This window comes from Osmia lignaria, chromosome 16, assembly GCF_051020975.1.
Source record: "Osmia lignaria lignaria isolate PbOS001 chromosome 16, iyOsmLign1, whole genome shotgun sequence".
Taxonomy (NCBI): domain Eukaryota; kingdom Metazoa; phylum Arthropoda; class Insecta; order Hymenoptera; family Megachilidae; genus Osmia; species Osmia lignaria.
This window is the reverse complement of record NC_135047.1, coordinates 1240998-1267839: the sequence shown is the minus strand read 5'-3', so window position 1 is coordinate 1267839 and position 26842 is coordinate 1240998. Positions and strand designations below refer to the sequence as shown.

Here is a 26842-nt window from a genome sequence, read left to right as displayed (position 1 = left end):
GCAGTCACCTAACGTTTGGGAGCGGTAGTTAGGGAGTAGCGGGCATAGGCTTAGAGTGTTGAGCGCTCAACATATTCTTACGTACTTTTACGCGGATGTAATATCATTTTTATTAAAATAATATAGCCTATGTCACTCCAGAGAAGGCAAGGAAGCCACTGTTAAAATTTGGTATCAATCGGATAAGTAGTTTTTGAAATTTTTCTGTACATACAAACAAACGCTGTCTCTTTATACATATAATAGTAAGTATAAGTATGATATGACAAGAACCAGTAACTTTTTTCTTCCTGATGGATCTCGTTGTACTGAAGGACCTGTGGAGTAGCTTTCACAGGATTTACTGGTCGTCCGATCACACTTTCAACAGCAATCTTCGTGTTGTAATGTCTCATCACTTACAGGTTTTGACTGCGATTCTCGATCATTGGCTTTGCAAGTTCTTCGCTCAAATGGCGCATAAATAGCCTGCGCTGATTAGTTTTTCTTGGAAGCATCTTATTATTATCCGACTTCGAAAAGGAAGAGGATACTCAATTCGATCCCTTTTTTTTTTTTTTTCATAATATATCTAATAGGAAGCAAGTGAGCTGATGTCTAACATGTTAAAAAACATAACTAGCGGCCATCTCAGAGTGCGATGTTTTGTTGTATAACTACTAATCATTTGGTCCATTGTGTCGACGCCAGTTTTATATTTATTATAATAAGTTGTGGGGCTTTAGTATCATTATTCACAGCCATATCGGCATGCATTGTTGATAACAGAATTACTGCTTTACTTTTCTTCAGTATGTATGAGCACAGCGTTATGTTTTCATGGAATCCAAACACAGTAAGTATACATACTTCTCTTGATTTATTCGGAGCCGCGCGCCGACCTTTAAGGTCCTGCTTTCTCCTACCTTTGTACGAGCTGTTAAGAGGTCTATTTTCATTTGATATTGCCTCGGACACTCATCATACATCTTTATTTATTTAAATAAATGTTAAGAAAATGATTTCATTTGGAGGAATATTTAAAAAACTAAAATAAAGAGAGGTGGATACCTGGGTACCCCTGTCGTGTAACAACGTTGGTGAAGTTGGTTGTGCACATAAGGGTTAAATTTGTATCTCAAAAATCTGTGGTTGGGTATGAACGACCTCTGCTATCAGCTCCTTCATTTCCTGTTTCATCTCTTTCTAGATAGGTGTTAGGCCTATTGGGTGGAAAAAATAATCTTGTTGTAGGTATCTTAGGTTTTTTACTATTGTCAGTATATTGACTACGTCCCCGATCAGGAAGTCTTTCATTTTCCACTTGATTTATAAGTATATGTCCAGTAATTCCTTTAGGGGCTTGTTTATTATGGGGAATAACCTCATACCCAATATGAGGACCATGTGGTCCCTGTAAATTTGATTCAATTATAGGGTTATCAAGGTCAATTCTTAATTTATATTTCACGTTTTCATTAATATCTCGAACCCATACTTCAACTGTAGCTTCCATCTCTACTGGATATAGTGCTATGCCTATTTTACCGAATTCGCCACTATTACATAGTATTGCATCATACTTTGTTGCCTTAAAACTTGAGGGATCAACAGATATAGGTTTTTTGTTAACACTAGAAAGTGCTTGGTTAATTTTATTAAGAGCTTCATTATAACCTTTAGTAAGTTGTAGATGAGATTCCTTATTTGTTAACACCCTATTTTCCCGTAAATCTATGTCTTTATTTTTATCAAATTTCCATTCCCCTCTGGAATTAGAATGTTGATATGGCGATTGATTTTCTGCTTGTTCATTTAGTCTGCTAGTAGGTACAGGAATGGAACGCTTACCACCAAACGCACCAAGAGATGTAGGAAGTCGGTGCCAGCCTTGCTGAATGTGGTGCCGTATTTCATTATCATGTTTAATAAAATGAGCTGCCTTAGTTCTTAATTCTTCTGGTGATATTATATCTTTTAATCCAGGTATAGCTTCTAAAAAAGCTTCACATAAGCAATTATTTTTTGATTCACTACTTCTATTGTTTTCTGATGTGTTGCTTCCACAAAATGTAAAATGGTTATCTTTGAGCCCAAATTTAATAATTGTCCTTTCTGCTCCTTCAGACATAGAGGAAAACTCCTGTCTTATACCACCATCTCCTTCGACAATAACGGTTAGTCCTGGAATTACAACTCCTTGCTCTTTTAGTATCGTTTGTACTACTTGAGCACACGCACTAACACATACCATATCCATTGGAATGTTTTCTTTGATTATAGCTGCGAATAAGTCAGGATTTCTAGTTTTGATCATCAACTTTTGCAAATCTTTATGATATTTTTTCGTAATACGGTTTTTTGTTTTAGATGTATTGTCACATTGTTGTTCATTTTGTAGTTTTTCCTTATACTCCTGTTTCAATTCTTCAAAGCACTTAAAATACCCACTTTCTTTGTAAGACTGATATGCTTCTTGCACTTTTTTTCCAGCATATCTAACCAGATGATTAGCGTTTTCTTTAAGGACAGGGCTCACAATATGCCGTGCTATAATTTGCCCAGCTTTTTCGCGAAGCAATGATTTCCACTGATCAATTACTTCTTTTTTAAAGCTCTCATAATTTTTCTCCACTTCTTGTTTTTGATTACGTTCTACGTCTTTTTCAAGCTTATTTAGTCTACCTTTTATTTCCTGATCTAAGTTATTTAAAAGATTATTAGTAATCATTGTTATATTGGCAATCTGAGCGGAACGTTCTAACCAAACCACTACCTTACTAATAGCAGAAATAGGTAATTCCAATTTGTTACTTGTTTTGCTTCTTTTCTTAATAGCTTCCCCAATTCCTTGAGTTACACTACTAACTATCTTGCTGGCAATAGGCAAAAACTCTTCCACATAACTTTGCCTAGTAAAGACACTTCTAGTTAAGTCATCTATAAGTTTTTTTGCGTTTTCTCTTCCTAATACCTTATAGGCTTCTTTTAAATTTATAGAGATATTATGTTCTTCTACTTCGCGTTCAATATCTGACAAAATATCAGAGGCTATGCCTTCACATAATGCTTGAAGGTAATTTTCAACGAGTCTATCAATTCCTGCATTAGCTAAGCCAAACGCTACCCCTTCTATAGTTTTTAATATAATACGCTTTGCAACTTCTTTTCCTACTATTTTCCAACCTGATGCTAAGCTCGTTTTAACTACTCCGTTTACTACCTTACTACCTACTGTTTCAATCAGCTGAGTTCCGGACATTTCTGCTACTTTCTTACCAAATTCAAAATTAGGTCCGGCTAGTTTATGGCCAAAACGTGATACCTTAGCACCTCTTGAAAGGTAAGCTCCTACACCAACAGTAACAGCTGTAACCATTAAACTCTGAAGCTTTTGCTGTTTATAATCTTTCCAGCTAAAATAACCGGACTTTAAAGCACCAGCAGCATAAAAGAGGTCATTTACACCTTCATTAACAAATGCAGCACCAACATGAGTCATCATACCCACTGAGTATAACTCTATAGCAGTACCTATAACTATTTGGCATACTCCCATAGCAGTTACTATTGCAGTGTTAAAAAGCATTTCTTGTGTCCATTTCATTTCTTCTAACTGTAGAAGTTGATCTAACCCATTGAGAGAAAAAACATACACTTCTTGTATATTTGCAAATTCACAAGGCTCAGTGATAGGTTTTAGCTTACCATCAGGAATTTTTAAAGTTTTTAATAAACTTCTTGATCTTTTCAAGGTGTTGACAATATTTTGAATTGTATCTTTTTTCGCTAGTTGTAATTGATTATCTAAAATTTTTTCTACAGTTTTATCAATACTTTGCAGATCTTTAGAAGAAAAGCTTAAAGGTTTTTGTCTTTTGTCAGGACTATTAATATAATAAAGATCTTGTACTAAAGATTTACCAGCATTTTTAATATCTTCCTTGCCAATAGCTGTAATACCCTCATCTCGTATAGACTGTGTTGGTTCGTACTTGATAATCCACCCTTTCTCAACCAAAAAATCAAAAAGCTCTTCTATACACTCTTCTGGAATGAGTTTACTTTGAGAAAGTATACATTTAAAATTAACTTTAGTTATTGTGCGACTATATATGCCCTTTAACTTATCTTCTAAATCTTCATCTTCAGTTGTCACAGTAACAGGTCTGATGACTTTTTGCTCCAATAATTCAGAGGCTAGGTTTTGATGTGGTTTGTTTATTAATTGCAGACGAACAGGAAAGTTTTTTTCTTTCAGATGTTTAACAATTCTTTGAAGTGCTATTCTATAGATAAAACATGTAGATAATAGTCCTTTTACAACATTCTCATAAACTGAACAGAAAGAAAGCTGACCTTGTTGCAATTCATCAAATTTAATTTTTAATCCATAAGCACTATTTTTTGAGTTATCTTTCTTTTCAACGACATTTTGTTTAATTAGTTCTGCTAAAATTTTTTCAGCTTCACTTTTAGTGATATTTGCTTTAGTAAAATCTTCCAGTGTAATAGAATCGTAACAAGGAAAAGTCATAGATTCAATTTTACTTGGGTCTATATGCGCTTTTCTGTTAAATGAAAGTACCCCTCTCTCTTTCAATGCTTTATATTTGCCTTTGCCTACAATCGTTATAAAGTCATCTTTTTTTAAAATATTACCGTTATTTTTTTGTTGCGTAACCCATTCTGTGTTTAAAAGAATCTGTTCATTACTGATCTCTAGAGTTTGCTTTTCTAACTCTCTTTGGTTTATTTTTCCAGTCAGATCGTCCAACAATGAAGGATCTATTTCTTTCAGTTTTCCATTATTAACTACAACACACTTAACTTCATCACTTAGAACTTCTCCTTGAATAAGCAATTTCCAAAATGCTTTTCGGTCAGGTAGCTTTATGTCTTTCGCCAATGATTTTTGAAACTCTCTTTCATTAATTTCTTTTCCTTTATACTTGGAAAGAAAACCTTTTAATTCTTTATCTGATACTCCATAACTAGAAGTGATGACTTTCAGCTCTTCTTCGGCGATGTTCTCTTCTACTCTCGGCTTTTCTAGAATATTTTTTTCAAGAAGATCCTTATATAGACTTTCAGCCAGCTCTTCCTTAATATCAGAATTAACAAAAGATTGTGGAGTAATAGTATGGCCAAAAATATCATCTATAGACCGTGAAAACATGTAATAAAGGCTAGCCAAGCTCTTTTGCTGTTCTTCATAAGCGTCGATTTGAAGGATGCTTTCGTTATTATTTTTCTTAATCTTACCAATAATGCTTGCTGCATTGATAGCAAATTTACTATGTTCATCTAAAAGCCTTGCAGCTTCTCGTAATTCTTGCTTAAATTCTTTCAAAAGTTTCTCATCTTCTTCTTTTAAAGGCTCTTTTTCCCAATCAACTTTCTTTACTAATGCAAATGCCTTATAATAGCGTGCTGCTTCAGAAAAATATAGCTCTTTTTTAATCACTTCATCAAACAGTTCAATGGCATTTTTATATTCCTCATTTTGGGAGAGATATTTTCCAAGTTTAATCATTTGAATTGGATTCCCTTCAACCCAAGCTAACCAGCTTTTGCTATTATATTCAATAATTAGAGTGCAATGCCCGCCAGGCGAAGAGATCCACTTTTCGCTATACCCAGTTTCTAAATTCTTTAATTTTGAGATAAATTTGTCCAGTAGGTTGTGAAGATTTTTTTTATCCTGTTCATCTGTCAAATCTCTTACATATTTATTGTGTTCATCTAACCAGAAAGCCCATTTGTCCAAACAACTCTGCAATAAAATTTTTTTAACTTCAGTAGGTACTTTCTTATCATCAAGGTCTTTCTCTAGCTGTTCATATTGCTCTTTAAATGATTTAAAACAGTTTTCTTCCGTAGTAATTTGGGTTTCATAGTAGGCTTTAATGTCTGATATACGATGTAATTCTTCAGTATCGCGCCCTTTTTTTAAATCCAATACTTTTAAGTTACTATATTCTTGTCCTTTTGAGTCCATAATGATCAGCTGACCAGAACCTTTATCTCCACTTCTTGCTGCTCGCCCAAATGCTTGCTGTTCAATTCGAATATTGTTAGATAAGTAAGTTAAACAAACATGCAATCCTCCTTTACTTCTTAACTCTTTTGTAATTTTTATGTCAGTTCCACGACCAGCTAAGTTTGTTGCAATAATAATCTGTCCTTGTCCCAACTCTTTGTTACCTTGAACAATTTCAAACCCTTTATCAAACTCTTCATAATCTCGTGTATAAGTATAAACATGTTTTACATTCTTTCCTCCAAAAGCTTTGTATAAAATCTCTACATCATTTACTGTTTCACATATAATTAAAACAGATCGTTCATTTTCTTCAGTTAGCTTTTTTGCCTCATTACGTATTCTATTGATCCATTCTTCTTTGCCAGTACAAAGAATAGGTTTGTCCTCGTGAAATTGCTTAGATTTAGCTGTAGGAACAGTGACAAAGTCTACCCCATGTATTTCTTGTAGTAAATCTCTTTCTCTTTGCGATCCTAAAGTACCTGTTAGTCCGTATAAATTACTGTACAGTTTAAAGAAAGAAACATTGGAAATGAAAACAGCTTTCAAGCTCTGCAAAGACAATTTGCACCCATGTTTCAGTTGTAAAAATTGATGTAGTGCTTCATCCCATTGAGAATTCGTTTGATCTGTTCCTGTATCTCTATCAAGAATTGTAATGTTAGGATTTAGATCTGGACTAGTGCCGGTTTTATCTACATCCACTACATAGTCCTCTCCTGCTTTCATGCAAAACGCGGTTATAGCACTATTAATCCAAGATTCTAAATGCTGTTCAATAAACGGTCTGAAATTATTGGGAACACGTATAAATTTTTCTCTTTCAATGCACTCGTTTAAAAGGTAATGAAGACGATCTTTGTAACAATTAAATTCAGGTGAAAGTATTTTATTAAGTTCATTATCATTAATGTTTCCTTTTAACAGTTTGCCCTGATTATCTAATATCTCAGCTTTGATTAAACGTTCCCACATAATATTTTTTTGCTGTTCACCTAACTCAGAACCAAGTTTGCTAATATCTTCTTTTTTCATTAAGCCATATAAGTCATTTAGCACTGCTTCTTTGATTGTTTTAGTATCAAAAGCATAAGAAAGTTCTTCACGATTTCTAGCTGGCTTATTAATCCACTGCCAAATATAAATGTAAACAGATTCTAGCTTATCGAAGCCTGCAAGATCGTGGGATAAGTACAGCATATTATTACCTTTATCAAGCAACATGCTGTCTACTTCATCAACGATTAAATTTTCAAAATTACGATCTCCTAAAATATTTTTCCCATAAAATTTATCTAATAAATAATCGCGCTGAAAATTAGATAAATCACCATATACCACCTGATTACTTGAATATGCTTCCTTTCTGTTTTCAATATCTTCACTACAGTTATGTGATACATTAATACTAAACAAATTATAGATATCTCTATTACCCTCAGCATCACGTTTTGCCAATACAGAAGAGCTAGTTATAATATCTACTTTCCCTCCACAAAGTGCTTTCATAATTGATGCTGCTACTACAATTAACGATTTTCCCTCTCCAGTAGAGACTTGTGCTAGGGTACTACGATTATTTGTCAATAACGCCAATACAGTTAATCTTTGAGTATCACGAAGCTGAAATCCTCTTTTTAACTCTATTGCTCTATCTATTACAGCAAGTATTTCCTTGTGTGTTTCTTTAATATCTCCAATGCTACCTTGGAATTCTTTTACCCAATTTTCAATGTCATATTCTGTAAAACTGCCTATAGGTTTTCCAGCAATTATATGCTTATCAATACTTTCAATATAATTCTTAATTTTTGACAATTTGTTTAAAATTTCTTTCGAAGTATTAGCATTACATTTAATTAGTTCAACTAACTGCGTTATCTTCCGTTCTTCTTTATTAGCAGTAAACTTCTGCTGCATTTGCTGTGCCCACTCATCAATGCTACAACTGTTAAGGGTATTTAACTCTTCTTCACTTAAGTTCCATTTTTCATTATGAAAATTAGATAAAATGTTAGTAAGCGTATCAGATGACAGTTCTTGTTTTTTCTTTTCTAGAGCCTCTATAAATTTCTCCGCTAAAAGCATGCCAAAAATATTCTCTATAGATAAAAGATAATAAGAAGCTGTTGGTAAGTCACCCTTTTGCCAATCTACTAATTTTGATAGCTTGCATGTCCAGTATTTTTCTTTTAAAGCATAAGGCCATTCAGATAACTCTAGTCGTTCTAAACTAACTGTCTCATTTGGAATATTACTTAATAAATGCAGAGTATCTTCAATACATTGAGTAGAAATAGGATTGCTTGATTTATATTGGTCCAACTTTATTGTAAATAACAGTAAAATGTCCTTATTTTCTATTTTTGATAAATAATTTCTCCATTCAGGTTTTTTTGTTAATGTTTTTTTAAAATAATTTTCGAGTTGTAGCAATATCAATTCATCTATCCAACTCTTTTGAGGATAAGCTGCCACTATCCAACAAAAGATATTCAACTCTTTTTTATCTTCAATAACGGAGCTTAGAATTGAGTTTATTAAACAATATAATTCTTGAGAAGACACATACCTTCCATCACTAGAAAAGCGCTTCAATATATTATGCAAAATTCCTTGTTGTCCAATATATTGAGGTGTAATTTTGTCCAACCGCCCTTTTAACTGCTGCCTTTCCACTTCAGGAAAGTATTCTACAATTTTTTCTATATCTTCCTCTTCATTAAAAGATTGCTCATCTTCTGAAGGACTGTTATTAGATAGAAAAGTTTTATTCTTTAAGTAATCATCAAATTCTTGTTTTTGCTTCAATGGCTTAATTTCTGCAAAAATCTGTGCATAAAGATCATCTTTCTTTTTGTGCTCTTCTTCTAGCTTTAAGTAGTTTTTATCAATATTTAATTGTATAAATTTATTATCTCTACATAATATGTGAATAATTTGCTTAGATGAAGGGTTGTGATCACCTTGCAGAAACAATTTATTATCTTGATCTTCAACATATAATCTGATATTAATACCAAAAACGTAGGCTAATAATTCCCTATAGCTTTCTGACAATAGGCCTTTTTCTCGAATATAATTATCATGTTCTTTAAGAACAGCTTGATCTTTACAACACTCATTCCAGTCATATTCTTGCTTAAGTTGACTATTAAAGCGATCATAAAGATCATTCAGAATATTATCTTTTTGTATTTTTTCCTCTAGCTTACTTCTTAGAGATTGATCTTTAATACTTTCGATCCATAAACCAAATACTTCTGCATGCCTTGGCTGAGATAGTTCACTCTTAAACGCCTCAAAAGATATATTTAAACTGGATTTTTGTTTTTCTAAAAATTCTTTATGTTCATTATAGTACTTTTTAATAGAGGAATGTACTCCTTCTGATTCTCCTACTTCTAAAATAAACGTTTTCAAAGAACGTTTCAGGATTTCACAATTTTCATTACTGTTCTGCAATTCCTCTTCACACAATTTAAATATTTCATTATGATGCTGTTCATTCCTTTCATAAAAATATTGATTTAGAGTCCCTAAAATAGGATGAGAAACATCATTGTCATTTTCTTTTGCCTCAATTAGATATCTTGCTGCAGTTTTAGGTGTTATTTCTATACCATCTGTAACTTCTTGGTAAGGTGGTAATTGCTTTGCAATTTCTTGCAATGTAGCAAGTGTATACTTATCGATCAAAAGCTTTTCTATGTCTTGTAGCTTACTATTTTCCGTATTATCTTGTAAGCTTTGTGTTTCAGTATATCTACTTTTTAGACCTTCAAAAATTAAAAATAACTGATCAAGTTGAGATAAGCTCAGTTCTATTAGTTGAAACCAATTATCTAGCAACAATGGTTCTTTTTTTAGCTTATCAATAAAACTTTCAACATCAATAGTCTCTCTGTAAGTGGTACTAGATGTTGTAATAAAGATGTCATTGTAATGGTTACTTTTATTCTGGTAAGGAGAATGACGCTTAATTCCTAATTCTGTAGTTTGCTTTTCCTGCTGTTCTTGATTTTCAGTGATTGCTTGTAAGGCTTGTTGTTTAGTATTTTCTAAATCAGATCGCAAGTTCTGCAATGTATTTCTTTCCATAGAACTAAGGTGATGAGAATAACTAGCTAAAATGCTACTTTGTGAAATGTTTTTTTTCCTTATCGCTTGTGCGTGATGTTGTCGCGCACTATTCTGTCTAGTATTCTTCCTTTCCTCATATTTTTTTTGTTTCTTGTGCTCAATATTGGTAGATATAATTTTTGCATATTTTTTATTATATGGACACCATACTCGATCACTTGAATTATTATCATAATATTCTAGTGTACATTTACTGCTTTGATCTGTACCGAAAAATTTAGGCCACTTTTCTGTGAAAAATTCTGAAACCCAATAATCCATATAACCCATATCCCAACCATTTTTCCCATGGATACCATATAGGCCTCCCTGTCCCTTTTCTCCTTCTTGTCCTTGGTTGGTATTTTTCATAATACCACACTCCTGGCTGCTATTTTCTAGATTTTTTACTATTATCTCTCCAGCATATCCCCCTTGACCACCTAAACCATATTCTCCACCATGCCATCCAGGTTGTCCTAATGACCCTTTATAGAGAAAAAAAGCCTGGCGATTTGTCAGCCCACCTCCACGCTCAAAAGAAAAAGTGACCTCATTTCCTTGGCTTGTAACTGTTTTTATAAAAATATTCTCTTCAAAATGCTTGAATAAATATAGCGAAGTGTCACCATCTGCCATCTCGAATACTGTGTCATTATAAGAATTAATATCTGCAATTTCTGTAATAATGTTTTCAATTGTTGCAATATTAGCCCCTGTGCACCACACAGTTTCTACTGTTGATGAATCATTTTTAATGTTCTCAACAAACTTTTTTATTGTATCTTGTCTCTGTGCCGCTCCTGAACCAAAATCAGCAACAGGAGGAAACTTTTTATCAAATTCTGCCTTCGTAATACCCATTCCATTGTTACCATCTCTTCCATTACCACCATCCTGGCCTTTACCGCCCCTTCCGCCATTTGAAATAATAGTAAAATCTTCCGGATTTTCTATTTTCTCTGCTATAATCAAGACATTGCCGCCACTTTCTCCAGGATAACCATCTTTTCCTTGCTTACCATGACCATCTTGTCCAGTACCCGCACTATGAGAATAAATATGATCGTTATCTTTTCCAGATACATCCCAGGTTACTTGATCATGAACTTTTATTGCTTTTGTTAAAATAACTACATTCCTTCCCTGCCAAACTTTACTCTTAAGGTTTGTATCAATATGTATAATATCAGCACCAACAAAACGTACCTCCTCTATATTTGGATTTTCTAAAAGTGTATTTTCTAATAGCTGTAAAATTTCACTAACAACAATGTTCTTTCCTGTCACTTCAACAACCAATCGATCATCTATTCTTCTTTCTTGTATTCTTACTGGTTTTATATAAGCACCTATAACTTCCTTAAATTTGTCTATTAAAAAAAGATCTTCCTCCTTTAAGCCCTCTGTTGCTTCTTGCAAAACTGTAAGATTTTCACCATAAATATCTACTTCAAGCTTCATAATATTATCGATCAACTCATCAAACGATAAATAACCACGATAAAAATCTTCTAATTCTAGTTCAGCAACAATTGATTGAAAACTTTTAGAGAAACTTAAAAAATTAACAAAAGTTTCTAGAAGCACTAACTCTTTTTTAGCAGAATCACTATAGGCAACTATTTGTTCCAAGCACTCTTTTTTAAATCGACTTATGAAAGTTTTTTCATCTTCTTTCCTAACTAATCTATAGTGCTCCATTAAAAGAGTATAATATTCAAGTACATTTAAAGGTTTAGGAATTTGGCTTAAACCTTTTATATCATCTAGTGAATTAAAAATTTCTTGAATAACAGTACGGCTTTTACTTTCAGTCAGTGTTTTTAGAAAATTTGTTGTTTCTTCTAGCCAAAACCTTGCACAATATTTTATATATTTTTTCTCAATATAAGCGTCGTCGATAGTGCTAAGCGATTTATGAAACTTTTCTTCTATATAACTTTTAACTTGCCCTAAATCACTTTTGTATTTTGTGATTTCTTTACTGATAATATCTTTTATTTCCTGTCTGTTATCATTATGTTGCTCCATTAAATATACAGTTTTTTTGAGATTGTCACTAGTTCTCTTATACCGCATACCCAGTGCAGATTGGCCAGCCAATTGATACACTTGACCTAAATAATCAGACTGCTCTGCAGTAACGAAAGCATTTTTATACACCGGTACAGTAATTGCATCTTCTAGCATGTTAATTACTCTTAACAGCTGAATATTTTGAATCTGCTGTCTATTCTTTTCATCAGAACATTGTTGCAAAGGAATATGGTCGATATGACCTAAAACAATACATAACTTTATATACTTTTTCATATTAGAAGCTCTGTATTGTGTTAGCTGACTTTCCTGCTGTGTGTATATTTCATTTACTTCTGCTAAAAATTTTTCAGCATCGTTCTTTAATTCTTTTATCTCATTTGAATAACCATCTTGAGAAACTTCAGTAAGCTTCTCTAAACATTTTTCTAGATATTTCTTTACGCTTTCTAGATTAACCCTATATTTATTAAATAGCTCATCATTACAGTAGCTTGCAAGGTTATAATAGTGGTAGGCTAAGCGTTCACAATACTGTGAATTAATATTTTCTCTTATGTCTTTCCTCAGCTCCCTATACCGTTTACTTAATTCTTCCGCTGTACTTGTTAGCCATTGCTCACTTCCCGTCCAATCTCCCCAAGAATTTAAACATTCAATGGCTTGCTCAATATTTAATAAAGAGCTTACATTTTCTCCACTGTCACTAATCTGTTGATATTTAATATTAAACATGTTAACGTTCATTTGACCTTATCACTAATTTAAACTCGCTTCTCTTAAAAGAGAAGAAAAATAAAATAGTCTGTTTGATAATGAACAAAACGTAAAACTAAATATATTATCTTATACTATATTACACTAACGCAAATACCGAATAATTTGTACCAGTCTTTAACAATCTAGTTTAAATAAACTATCGCGCACATAAACTTGTACGGTCTCGCAAATAGCTAATCCTTTTACTTTTCAAATTTGACGTTTTGTCTCACAGTTCGCTGCCACGTGTTCTACACACCACTACACAACTACGTATCTCGCAGAATTCTGACGCTCAGTCTTCTTTTATTCGCGACTTTCCCACCCTCTTTCTCTTCTTGTCTTGCGCAGTAGCAATGTAAAAAAGAGTCTAGCCGAGTAAGCATGGTAGAAGTGCCCCCAAACCAATTTGAACGGTATTCATACCATTCGATAGGTGGTTCGAAGAGACCCCTTTCCACAGAGTTTTGATCCGTTATCTCCACTACAGGTGTTTATCGTTAATATCTCCCGTTCTGCTCGATAGAAAGTTATGAAAAAAATCATGGATATTCTACCAATTGGTATGCACATTCGAAAATTTTTTCAGAATTTTTGGATGCAAATTCGATTTTTTTTAAATTCGAAAAGATTTTAATCGTCGATTTTTTATCGAAGTTGTCAAGTGACCACGTTTATATTTATACAGTAAAAAGCTCTGATTAGAATTAGTAATCTCTAATTTTTTTAGATTTTTTGAAGGGGTGGAACGTAGTCAAAAAAATCAAAAATGATTAAAAAATTAAGAAAAAGCTTCATATTGCCTTAATTACTTACGTGACCATGTTCATATTTTTACAGGTATAGCACAACATTACGACTATTAATCTGTAATTTTTTCAGATTTTTTGGAAAATGTAAGCCGTGGGAATTCTAATCGACAGGAGTCCGGTACTACTCGTATTTGAAACTACATATAGTGACCATATAGTTAAAGAAGTATGTAAATAAATATATTTAAATTATATCGATTTTAAAAGTATGTGCGACTTTTTTCCGAATAAAAAATTAGGAAATATGAGTGAATAATTTTTTAACGATAAAGCACTTTTCCAAGTGATTTCCACCCCATAATCACCCCTGTAGTGGAGATAACGGATCAAAACTCTGTGGAAAGGGGTTTCTTCGAACCACCTTTCGAATGGTATGAATCCCGTTCAAATTGGTTTGGGGGCACTTTTACCATGCTTATTCGTCTAGACCCTTTCGAGATACGTTACATTATTCTTTCGTTTTTATTAACCGACTTTGAAAAGGAGGAGGTTACTCAATTCGATCAGTTCAATTTTTTTTTTGTTTAAACCACGATGTGGTCATAGATAAAAAAGATAAGATTTTTAATCTTAACCCTCGACTTTAAGCCTTTGTAGCTCACAATAGCGTTAACCGATTTCAATGAAATTTTTACCATGTGTATAATTGGTATAACACTTCGAATTGTGTTATAACAATTTTTATGGCAGATGCAGGTAAAAAAGTTAAAGAAAGACATTTCTATTTACTCGCGATTTCGACCAGTTGTATTTAAAAACAAATTGTTTGTTATACGTCATGTAGAAAACTAATCCCTCTAATTTCTGAAATGATTTAAATCGTATGAACCAATATTAAAAATGTTATTCTGTTTGAAAGAGGTACGAATATTTTTATTTCCCACTGTATACGAGTCATTGAGAGATACGCACTTCCCTTCACGGTCAAGTATATTTTTGGCAAGTTTGTTTAAAATCCCAAAATACCAATGATTTTAACGTTTTCCATCTGCTTCGAACGATCATTCGTTGAAGTTAACTCGCAAAAAATTTATCTGAATAAAAGCTTACTTCTATAGTATAAAAGTGCGATGTTGTCACGTCTCTTATTTTATGTTTTCAAGTTTACTTGCCTTTCTTTGTTTTGATTTTATTTTGTTTAATATCGTCCTTTTTACATCTACAATTTGTTTCTATTTTTTTATTGTTCTTTTCTTTTTTGCTTCTTCATTCATACTATCCTAATCACAGCAAGCGTGGATGTAAAACGTTCCTCAGGCCACGGAAATTACAATGACCAAGGTTAATTTCCCGTTATATGTTTTTGTTTTGCCTACAGCAAGGTTGGGTTGTGAGGGGGGCCCCTTATTAGAATCAGGACGATACCCTCTGACACTCGCGGTAGCCCATCCTGTATCTCCTTACTTAAGTTCCACGAATGCCTAGTCGGCATAAAGAAACCACCGTGCGACAGGAAGACGCATCAAGAAATAAAGTTCAGTTATCATACAGACTCCGTCGGGTATGGTTTTATTTAATACCTTCCTTCTCGCTGTCACAGGGTGTAAATAAAATATAAAACATCCCTCAGGCGACCGAAATTGCAATGACCAAAGTTAATTCGACATTACATATTTACCTGTACCTCTTAGGAGTATACACCGGAAGAGCTAAGTTTGGTTATCCCAATTTCGGTGAGGTTATAATTAAGTCATGGCCAGATACAATTTACATAATGTAATGAGTACCGTAAGCGTATTATCAATTTTCGATGAACTGTCAATTCGGGGAATTGTTTTCGGTGAATTGTCCTAATCGGTAAATTGTCCCTTCGATGAACTGGCATTCGATGAATCATATCTTTCGGTAAATTAGCATTCGGTGAATTGTCTTTCGACGCACGGCATCCGGTGAATTGGATGAATACCCCTAAAATTACATCTTGTCTTTGTGATTCGTCTGGAACCACTCTAAATGTGATCTTTCGCGGTTTCAATTGACCAAAAATTGTATTTTCTTTACTCCGCGCCCAAATCCTCCTAAAACCGTTCGTACTGGATAAATTTTGAATTCTTCTCGAGCAACTATAGACGCTTTAATCGTATTCACTGACGCTCCCATGTCTATCAACGCAATTAATTTGACTGAACCTATATTTATTTATTTATTTATTTCATTACCAAACGGGATTAACCCTTTAATACAAAGTTTGATAGAAATAATATTGAGAACCTTCATGCATATAAGATACAACATGGTACAGCGGCATTCAGTAATATGGCACAAGAACAGCACATTAGGCAAAACATATACAGTAATGCTTCGAAATAAGCAAGTGACTCGGGACCGAACAGTTGCTTATTTCGAAGCAGGTTGCTATTCGGCTTGACTTTGTTCTCGAAACGGGACGATAGAGAACGCGAGAAACGAGTGAGAGATCCGAGGTAGCGGCAAATCATAAAGTGATCGGCCGAGCAGCAATGTTATTTTTTGAACAAGGATAGAATATAGCATACCCTCTCATTCTCGCACTATGCTTTATTTCGAAGCAAATATACCCGACTGAGAAAGCATTATATATATTCTATCCTTCTTTTACTAACCGCTGTCACTGCTCAGTCAAGCGTGAAATTTATTACCCTAAACATCGGCTTCGCGCTTTCAAGGACCTCTCACTCATTTCTCGTACCTCTCACTTTGCGGGCGACTTCAAACAAAGAAGAGGGGATAGCGAGTTGCTTATTTCGAAGCAGAAACCACTTGCTTATTTCGAAGCATTACTGTAGTACAGAAAATAAAGGTACATATAATGTGAGACAGTGAGTAATACACGACGCAACGCAATCTCTATATGAATCTCGCACACAAACTATATCTCTCATTTCATTTAGATTAACCATATTTACTTCATCACCCGCTGGTTTCGAGCTATTGGTATCGCTTGGATTATAATTTGCACATCGTGACGCTGCGTGTCCCGAACGCTTACATAGGTAACAGGTTATTACTCGCTTTTCACTTTTACGATCACGGGAAAGGTGCCCTATCCCGCCGCAGTTGCAACATTTGACTGTGTTACTATATCTAACAGTTGACTTCTCGCTCGCTTTGTTACTTTTCTTGACGCGTTGTCCTATGGGATACAGCATAGATTTACCGGTGTCCGCTCTCCGCGCTCCTGTTGACAAAAAGACTCCCGTCGCGGGCTTAGATTGCCCGGTAGACGGTTGTGAAAACCGGATTTCCTACTGGATCCACATTTCCGTCTCCATCTCACGAACTCGCTGTTCATACTTCTCTCTTTCCTCCTGACGCCTTTGTTTTTGCCTTTCAAGTTCTGCACGAATTTGTTTAAGTTCTTAATTTTTCGCCATGTTGCTAAGCACAGTGCTCACAGAGATTACCCCAACGGCTAAAATTGTCCTTGAGAAAGTTCGTTTTCTCAAACCCCTCGGTGCCAGGCGTGGTCCGATGACTTCGTCTAGTAGCCGTTGGAACGTGGCTGGTGCAGAGTGCAGCCCAAACTGCATTACCGTGAACTGGAAGAGGTCCCGGCCCGAAACGGTGAAGACGGTGAGCGACCAACACTCGGGGTCGAGTGTACCCGCCAATACCCGTTGGCGAGGTCGATGGTCGAGATGAACCTGGCCTCCCGTAGCTTCTACCACATGGCCTGTACCTGCGGCAGCGGGTAAAGCGTCTTTCTCGGTCCGTTTGTTGACTTGCTGAAAGTCAATTGAGAAACGGTAGTTTCCGTTTTCCTTCCGGACCAGGACAACGGGTGAGCTCCACGGGCTCTGAGATGGCTCGATGATCCCGGCGGCCAGCATGCGGTCGACCTCGGCGTCTATGATGGCCTGCATGGCCGGGTTCCGTGGCGTATAGCGGTGCTTCACTGGTTCGACCCCCTTCTTAAGTCAGCCGGTCGAACCGGAGGAGTTCCTCGTACAGTAGGCGTTGTAGTTTCCTTTGCTGCTCGGATGTAAGGCGGGCTGGTCTAGACGACTCCAGTGGCCGTTGGCACATCTCCATTGGTGGAACCCGATTCGGATTGTGGTCCCTAGGCGACCCAAAACGTCGACGCCTAGAAGCATCACGTGGCTCATCGTGAGTACCACGGCATACTGGTGGCGCAGCTGCTGTACATCGATAGTGGCTCCTGGTCCCAGGAGTCGCCTTGATAGCGGCAGTACTCGACTAGGTCGCTCCGGAGGTAGGAGCGTGTAGCCCCGGTGTCTACGGGGGCCTGACTTCGGTATCTTTGAACCTCGAGGTCGACGTAGATCCGTCCGGCTTCTTCTACTGGTCGACTGGAGGCGTCTGCGGTGGGGCTGGTCGGACGGCGCTTCGTGGGTCGATCAGTGCGTCATTTCCCGTCCCGGGCCGGCAGGAGTAGTCACGTTAGGTAAGGCAGGTACTCCTGGCGGAAGATATCCAAGATCTCCTCTCAGGAGGTCCAGTCGTCACGATGGTTGTGGTACCACGTCAGGGCTCTTCCCTGCAATAGCCCGGGGATGCTCCACAGGTCCTCCAAGCGGTTGAAGAAGTCATCTGCACCCTTGCCGCCGTCGTAGTAGATTCCGCTTTTGCGGAGTAGGTCCAGGAACGCCAGGTCCGCTAGCGGGGCCTGGGCTGGTCTGGCCCCAGGGCCTTTGGTGGTGGGTAGCTGGTGCGAAGATGACCTACGATCCTGGCTCGCAGCTCGTCGATGGTCCCAGTGGGGTCGAGGCTTCGCTCGGTTGCAAAGCTGATTAGTTCGGCCTTTTTCAGATTGTACACCCACCCGAATTTGTGCATGCGCTATTCCCTAAATCGCAGGTCCCTGTTCGGGTGCCAATGTAAGCGGAGCGGATGCGAAATCAAAGCGCGCTCCGGATGTCGCCGCTTATAATTTATCGTTGGGGTAGTAGGAGATCGGGAAAAGGAGTTCGGGCGGTTGCAGATTCGCACTCCCTCCTTCCCTGGCTAGAGACCGGTTAGTCCGAGGACACGTTGCAGATTCGCACTCGTGTCTTATCGGCGGTCGGACACCCCCGTCTCGTGGCCGAGCCACGGCGTAGAGTCGATGCATAGACAGAGTATGCAGATTCTCACTCCCGCTCGTTACGCTCTCTGCCGGAGGAGAGTAGTTGGGATACAAAAATATACAAGAGAGCGTGGGCACGATGCCTATCAGTAGATCGTTCAGAGTCGCCATCGGAATCGCTATCGGAACGCTTTGCCTTCTGCATGTACGAGTGGGGGTTCGCGACTGACTAACTACGTTACAACTTTTCAAATTTGACGCTTTGTCTCGCAACTCGCTGCCTCGTGTTCTACACACCTATTTACGTATCTCGCAGAATTCTGTCGCTCAGTCTCCCTTTATTCGCGACTTTCCCGTCCTCTCTCTCTCTTTTCTTGTCTTGCGCAGTGGCAGTAGAAATTTCCAGACTTGTACATTACTTTACTCTTTCATTTTTATATATTATAATATTATCCCTAATAAACATATGTAACTCCTACCTATTCTATTGTCTACTTACTGCTGGTTCCACAGATGGCTGCTCTATATTAGTGCTACATTCTTTTTGAAAAAAAAGATTCCAAAAAATCCATCGTTGTGTTATGGTTACTTTCTGATTTTTCAATTCTCTTTTCATTATTTGAGCCTTTCGTTTTTATTTTTTGTTCTCTGGATTTACTCAAGCTATCATAATTAACAACAGCTTCTTCTCCTTCCAGAAATCTAGCATTTATCAAATGTTCTTTACAGAGTATTAACTCATAACTACCCTTATTATCCTTACGTGCAGTTCTTCCCTTAATCTGTATTTCCTCTTTTATATCAAGTGAAAAGAATGTCTGTATAACATGCACTCCGCCACTCTTTTCTACAGCAACACTAGACTTGAAATCAACACCACGACCCATACCTCTTGTTGCTAGTGTTACTGTTTTTGTAATGCCTGCCTCATCAATGTACTTCTCTTTGGCCAGCCCTTTCGTATTTTCTGTTAATGTATGTAAACGATCAAATTTACCGAGGAATTTTTTTTTAAATTTATCTATTTCAACATCTGTATCAAAAAATATTAATACTGATCGTCCTGAGCTAATATTGGAAATTGTATGATTGAAAATTTTATTAAGCCATTTTTCTTCTGAATCTTGAGATATAAAATTTCGACTCGAATCAAAGTTTAAATGGGAGTCACCAAAAAAAGATGGCATTATAGACTTCTTACTGATGTTATAAGATTCCTCTACCGCTTTTTTCTCATAAGCATCTAACGCAGTTAAGGTACCACTTACTCCTAAGATAAGAGGATATTCCTTAGGCAATTTTGCATAAGACACTTTGCCACAGCTTATATTCAAATAACCGTAATTTTTACTATCAAAGTCTTTTTTCTTTAACCTAAAATAATTAAATATGTTATAGTAACCAGAGTAAGTGTAAATGGAATAAATTCCATTGTCTTTTCTGTAGCTTATGATTCCATCATCATTAATTTTATACTTATTAATGTACCAATCTTTATCACTTCCATTTGCAACATCTATTGCACAATTGACCATTTTTTCGAGATGCTCTTCGTAGAGGGATTTATTTTTATATTCTTTTTTAATAACCACATTATCTTCGTTTTCTCCCAAAAGATAGTATGTTTTAGGTTTAAACAGAAATTTATTAAATTCTTTAAAATGTTGGTTTCTTTCTCCTATCTTTTTATTAATAAATTCTCCCAACTCTATCAAAATAGTACTTTTTTCATAACTTTTGCTGGCCATTTCCCATATTTTTTCCTGAATACTATCTAGTCCTGGAATATGTATAGTGTTACATGCACCATAAGTACTCCCATAGAATTGATCAGAAAAGAAAACGTCTACTTCGTCTATTAATAAAATACTGTTATTGATATCCCCTTGTTTTATCTGTCCAGTTTGTTCCGAGCTGTGATTTAAAATACAACCTTCAACTAATTCTCTTAAACCTTGTTTCTTGCCATTTACCTCAGGCATTATCACTTCATTTGCCATCTCCTCAAATGTACCATAAGTTATCTTATCACGAATACCAAAATTCTTAAAAAAGCTGTCAAAATCTTGTTGATCTCGAGTTGCTAAGTATTCACTGTAACAAACAGTCCTGACCTTATGACCCGTCAATGCTAATAGTGACGATAGTAACCCTAGTACAAGCGATTTCCCTTGCCCTGTTAAGACTTGAGCAAGATGCTTATCAACACCTTTAGAGTCTTTATCAACACTTAACAAACGCAAAATGCTTAATATTTGAATGCAATGCGGCTTTAAGCTTTTTCCTGTACTTGCAATATCTATTGATTCTTGTATGGACCACACAGCAGCTAGCCCAGCAAGAAGTTCTGGTAGAGTTTCTCTCTTGAATTTTGAGTTCCATTCATTAATTTTAATTTGTTTTGACTGCTTCTTGACTTCTTCAGTAATAAATTTAATTTTTTTTTCAAAGCTCTTATTTACAGTTTCGTCTATATAAAACTTAAATTTTTCTAAGTATTTGTTATAACAGGTTTTTAGTATCTCCTCTGTGCTATTATCGTTGTCTTTTCTGTATAGAATTAAAGCTTTTTCTATATCAATCTCATCTTGTTTTCTTAAATACCAAAAAGATTCCCCTATAATACCAATTCGTTTTTTAAAATCCTCATAAGAGCTGCTATTCTCTACCGCAGAAGTAAACGGCTTTGTACTTTCTTGTTCGAATGTATAGAAAGACCTGTAATTAGGTTGTTCCTTGAGATAAAGAAAAGATTTCTTAATTGCTGATAGTAACTCACTTGCCGCACTTAAATTATCGTCATCAGACCATTTCTTTTGTCTAAGTAAATCACTTACTCTATTTAATAGATTTTGAGTGATTTCAATAATGTAATGATTAGGGATCTTTTGACAATTTTTATTAATGAAATTTTCAGGATTTAAAACTTTATATGAATCTTTATCTGCATTGACTAACTCTACTTCAGTAAAGCCATTAATGTCATCTTTTTTAATAAACCAACTAAACTCTATATCATTTAAATCTTCTATAAATTCATTAAACGATCTAAAGTACTTAATGAATCCTTGTGATTTTGCTTTTTTATCAAGTGCAGTACTTGCAATATCAAGTAGTGTTTGACATATTTTTTCCATGTTTTCCTTGAACTTCCCATAAGGAAATTTATCAGGAATTTTTTCTAAAATAGATTGTCTATTCTTCCAATATTCATTATACACATCTACTAAGTCTCTAAAATTATCAGACTGCTCACCTGAAAATGCCTGTTTAATAGATTCTATTTGTTTTGTTAAAATAGTTTCTGAAACCCCCTTTGAGAGATAAGGACTTGTTTGTGCTATAAATCTTATAACATTGTGTGTTGCTATTCGAAATGACTCATAGTGATCACTTTCTGCGTTTTTAACAAAATTCGTATAGCCTTGTATGAGAGGTTCAAATGACTTTAATTCTTCTTTGGAAAGTAAATTAGCAATTGCGTTGTCAAGAATATATACCCATACTAAACGGTCCTGAGATACGAATAGCGGCGCATTACTGCTATTAAATAAGCTCTTAGTACATTGCCATAATGTTTTGTCATCAAAATTTTGTAATAACTTAAATTTGTATTCAAAATTTTTCTCGCTAGAATAATAACCAGGCTTAAAATGTTTCATTAGCTTAAAGATGAAGCGATATTGCTGCTCAAGAGAGTGGTTTAGAGAGGAAGTTGATGGCCAATTTATAGTTTTCATCAAGTCCCATTTCCCCTGTTCATTTTTTTTAAGCAAATCATTAACAGAAATATCTGTTTTACCACTAATCTCTAAAATTAACTCTTGAAAGCTTTTACAAAGATAAAAATAAATAGGATGACTTAAAGGCGCAAAATCCTTCAGCGAATTGTACATTCTTCTTTCATTTACCCTTCTAAATAAAGAATCCTGCAAATTATCTAAAAATTCTGAGAAAAGTTGCTCATCCATTGCATTAGCAAGGTCAGAAAATAAATTTATATCTTTGTTACTTATATGAAGTGCTTGTTGTTCAGTCAGTGCATCTATATTGGAAATTATTAAATAGGCTAGTTGGGAACCATAGGAAGAATATTTATCACGTAAGGACTTCCTGTGACACTCTATTAACTCGTTACAAATTTCTTGTAATTCTCCTAATAAATTCTTTATGCTGGGCTTAGCAAAATCATCGAATCTAGGAAAATTCTTGTTTCTCCTGTGCAAAGCTGTTTCTATATTTAACAAGCCTTGAGTAACATCTTTAAATTCAGTTGAGATGTAGTTATTGTTAGCTATATTAATTAATATTGAAGTATCTAAATCTTTTAGTTTCTTATATTTTCCTAGTATGATAGAAAATTGTAAAAGATCTTCTGCACATTCAAGATTATCTGCAGTTTTATTGCTTCTATCTAGCAAGAATTTCTTAAAATTAGAATAAATTTCATTTCTTTTATTTAATAATTCATCTTTCAGAATTTCAGTTATTACAAGCTTTTCAGAAAGTTTTCTCTTAACATCGATGAAAGGTTTAGTAAAATCTAACCTTTCTTGGTTGTGAACTCTTATTCTCGCAACAAAATTATCTTGGTTAGAAGTTAATAAACTTCCTGAACCATGTATTTTGATATGTATACTACCACAAGAAAGTTTACCTGAGTGTACTAAGTTACCATCTTCTAACTTTTCCTTTATGTATTGTTTTTTATCTTGGTTAAATATCTTTCTTATTCCTTCTTTGTTTTGATCAAGATCTCTTTGCCGAATATTATCAACTTCTATATGCTGACTACGTTTCCAGATATGCTGCTTAAAATGTGACACAGTAGGAATAGACTCCAGATCAGAATCACTTTCGCAAGATATAGAAGATCTCTCAACCGTACTGATATTATTACTGGCTTCATAGTACTCCTCATCAGAGGAATGAATCGAAGAAGACACCATATTCTGTCTTACCTGCTGACTATTAAAACTTCCTACATGCAATAATATCCCCCCTATAAGGAATCAATATTCTTAATTTAAGATGTTTTGTTTTTTGAAAAGTTGCAAGAGAAAAAATTTTTATATATCGGTAAATAAAGTCTTCAAGACACAATGTTTTCCCTAAAATTTGTTGATTTAGTTATGGTGGTTGAAATAGTAAACCAATTAAGTTGCTTCGTTCGGCGCTCTCTTTTAATCAATTGCTGTTTTTTCCTTGTAAAAATTTAGCTTACTTTCTATATCTAAATAGTTAACACGATTCGGCCTTCTGTAGACTAGCAATTTTCTAGGAATTATCCTACTGAATTCTATGATACTATTTTTTGTAACATTGTTATACACGTCGTGGTAATGAAGCTATTTTATTTAACTTCGCAATCTGTGCAGATTAAAATGACAAGCAAACTTGTATTTGGCATATTATTGTTTAATTTTTTGCACTATGTGTACCGTATGTCTTTATAAAATTTCTAGGTTTTTACCTATCCAAGCTGAAATGCGTTTAAAAAGCTCTTGAGATATCACCCAACGACAAATTTTTAAATAGAGAGTGAATAATTAGCTGTTGCGGATTTGCTTTGTCTTTCTTTTCTGCAGACCGTACTTACTACTTACAATTAGATAACGAGTTTTCGCTCGTTTTTGCGCATATGACTGTGTTTCAGTTATACATATACTTATAGTCTAGGCTAATGCGCATGTACTCAACGGACCGGTCGGACACCCGAGAATATACCCTGTGGACAGAAAATTTTACAAATTTTCATTCTTGATTCATCTTCCCTTCATTACACGAAAATTATTTTCTGTTAACATTCATTTTAAACTCACCAAACTAGCGTATAATGATAAGGAGAGTAAATGAAAATAGTCCGTATATTAAAGAAAAGAGAAAGTAAAGCTGAATATATTATTTTATCTATACTAAACTATATTACACTAACACAAATACCGATTAATCTGTTTGTTCCAGTCTTTAACAATATGATTGTTTAAACTATTGCGAAACATGAATTTGTACGTTTTCGCAAGTCTTTAATACCGTTACTATTTAAATTCAACACTTTGTCTCGCAGCTCGCTGCCTCGTGTTCTACACACCTACGTATCTTGCAGAACTCTGGGGCTGCGTTCGCTTTGCGTTACGCGCTGAATTCGTAAGCACAAGTTATGACGTTATCTCTTTGACGCTATAAGCGCTCACGGATAACTTGTGCTCACGAATGCTTATTCCATCCAGGTAGGGCGGCAAAAGCGTAGGCGCTATCAAACGCTTTCTTTCCAAAGCAAAAGCTGTAAGGAAATTTATAACCATAAAGATGGCGTCAAATACAGTTTCAGTGAAGTTACAACATTCAGAAACAATAACATAATAAGCAATAATAAATAAAATAGAATCTAGAAATTATACAAACACAGAGAAAGCTATATGTACCAAACAGTTTTCTCAAATATGTTTGTATAATTTAATAAAATTTATTTTCCTTAATGTAATTAATTTACTATAAAGAAAATACTACTATACATACCTAAAATGCTCTTTAAATTGTTTATTATTGTAATTTGGAATAATTTCTTCTACAAAATTTTTTAATCGAGTTATTGTTTTCGGTTTAGGGCTAGCCAGAAATATACACATTTCTTCCAACTTTTCTAATGAAAAATTTCGATATTTTTCATCTTCAATCAAATCCAATAAAATTAATGCTTGCGCAAATATTTCACAGATTAATTTATTCTTTTCTTCCATTTTCGCTTACAACACCTAAAGTGGACGACTGTAATCATTTTCATGTGAGCGCTCACAAACTAACCGAACGGATGAAAACAGCGCTCATAAGCTGGTTCAGACACCGCTAGTAGTTTAGTCGAGTAGCGAGTAGTTTAGTGTATGGACACTACAGTTTAGTCGAGTAGTTTAGTAAAATGGTTTAGTCGAGTAGATCCCTTTCATTGGATTTTTCTAGTCGAGTAGGCTTCCCCCACCACTAACTAGGCTTCCGAACAGACCTGTTCGGACCCATTTCTTTAGTCAAGCGATGTGCCTTGTACTCTCAATTTCCAAAGCTCAACTGAACTAGTCCGTACACTTTTCTATGCGCTAAACGGTTTAGTAGTAAGTAGTTACTCCCCACTCGACTAAATTACTAGCCGTGTCTGAACCAGCCTTTAAAGTCTTAAGAAGTTCTTGACAGAGCAAGAGGATCAAGGAAAGTAGGATGGGCCCAATCCTTAGAGAAGCAACGCTGACAAATAGCGCCTACCCCCCTGTAAATAATGCATCACCCAATGTATATATATAGTCCCCCCCTACTACCCCCGTAGCGTTAAGTTTAACTATAAGAAAAACTGAGTGACCTGAGCGACTGGTTTTTAAGCCCAACGTTGCTCTTTTTTTTACCAAATGCTGCAATAACAGTGTACGGACAACAACTGTCTAAGTCCGAGAAAAGACGCGAGATGAACGTTGGAAACGAAGCGATTTGTGATAGCGCGGAAGTGAGTACAATCGAAGCGCCAAACATCCGAGTAGTTCCTACTGTTAGGTTATTTTTTATATAATATTTTTATACCGAATATGTTAAGACTTGTATTCTTTTTAAATAAAAATATTGTTTGGAGGATGAAGTTCCGAATACGACCGGTCGCTGATTAAGATGAAATTTTGAGGGGGAGGGGGGAGGGAGGAGGAGACCCCAAATATAAAGTGGTATCTTCGGCTTTCTATTAGTTTCCGAGATATTAATTAAAAACTTTCGTACAATACATAGAATTTTTCCTATACAGACGTAACTAACACAACTGTCTTCGTTGTAGTAAGCTGACATCGTCAAGTGTCGAACAACCGTTGACACAGCGGGGGTTCCAACCTGACTATCTATAGGGTGTCCTATTCAAAACTTTGGAGATACGACGACTGTTGTAGCGTTGCCGGTCGCTTTCCGGGGGCCGGAAATTTATCTAGCCTAACCTAACCTACGTATAAATCAAATGTGTTTAATTCCTTGAGAATTAGTAATAAAATACAAAACATAACGTAATGTAACTAAAAAAACGGATTTTACATGGAATACCCTATAGAAACGGAA

General features: G+C 35.3%; 2 protein-coding genes across 13 annotated transcripts; both read right to left on the bottom strand.

Annotated features, from left to right (window-relative positions):
* Positions 1 to 94: 94 nt before the first annotated feature.
* On the bottom strand, positions 95 to 13298 carry LOC117600634 (uncharacterized). Of its 10 annotated transcripts, XM_076693017.1 has the most exons (3): positions 3904 to 13298; positions 3688 to 3786; positions 95 to 3609 (listed from the first exon to the last, which is right to left on the bottom strand). In XM_076693017.1, exons 1-3 carry the CDS (start codon positions 12932 to 12934, stop codon positions 1118 to 1120), a joined length of 11622 nt encoding a protein of 3873 aa, XP_076549132.1. In that variant the 5' UTR covers positions 12935 to 13298; the 3' UTR covers positions 95 to 1117. The 10 variants fall into 10 exon arrangements, 9 of the variants coding, with proteins under 9 accessions (XP_076549132.1, XP_034172188.2, XP_034172187.2 ...); XR_004580495.2 differs by having other exon boundaries at positions 95 to 968; positions 1051 to 13298; XM_034316297.2 differs by having other exon boundaries at positions 95 to 1393; positions 1478 to 13298.
* Positions 13299 to 15761: 2463 nt separating this feature from the next.
* Positions 15762 to 25962, bottom strand: LOC117600723 (uncharacterized). 3 transcript variants are annotated; one of them, XM_034316504.2, is made up of 3 exons: positions 25283 to 25962; positions 24586 to 25046; positions 15762 to 24491 (listed from the first exon to the last, which is right to left on the bottom strand). In XM_034316504.2, exon 3 carries the CDS (start codon positions 23710 to 23712, stop codon positions 19297 to 19299), a length of 4416 nt encoding a protein of 1471 aa, XP_034172395.2. In that variant the 5' UTR covers positions 23713 to 24491; positions 24586 to 25046; positions 25283 to 25962; the 3' UTR covers positions 15762 to 19296. The 3 variants fall into 3 exon arrangements, with proteins under 3 accessions (XP_034172395.2, XP_034172397.2, XP_034172396.2); XM_034316506.2 differs by lacking the exon at positions 25283 to 25962 and having other exon boundaries at positions 15762 to 20137; positions 20252 to 24491; positions 24586 to 25169; XM_034316505.2 differs by lacking the exon at positions 25283 to 25962 and having other exon boundaries at positions 24855 to 25168.
* Positions 25963 to 26842: the final 880 nt, after the last annotated feature.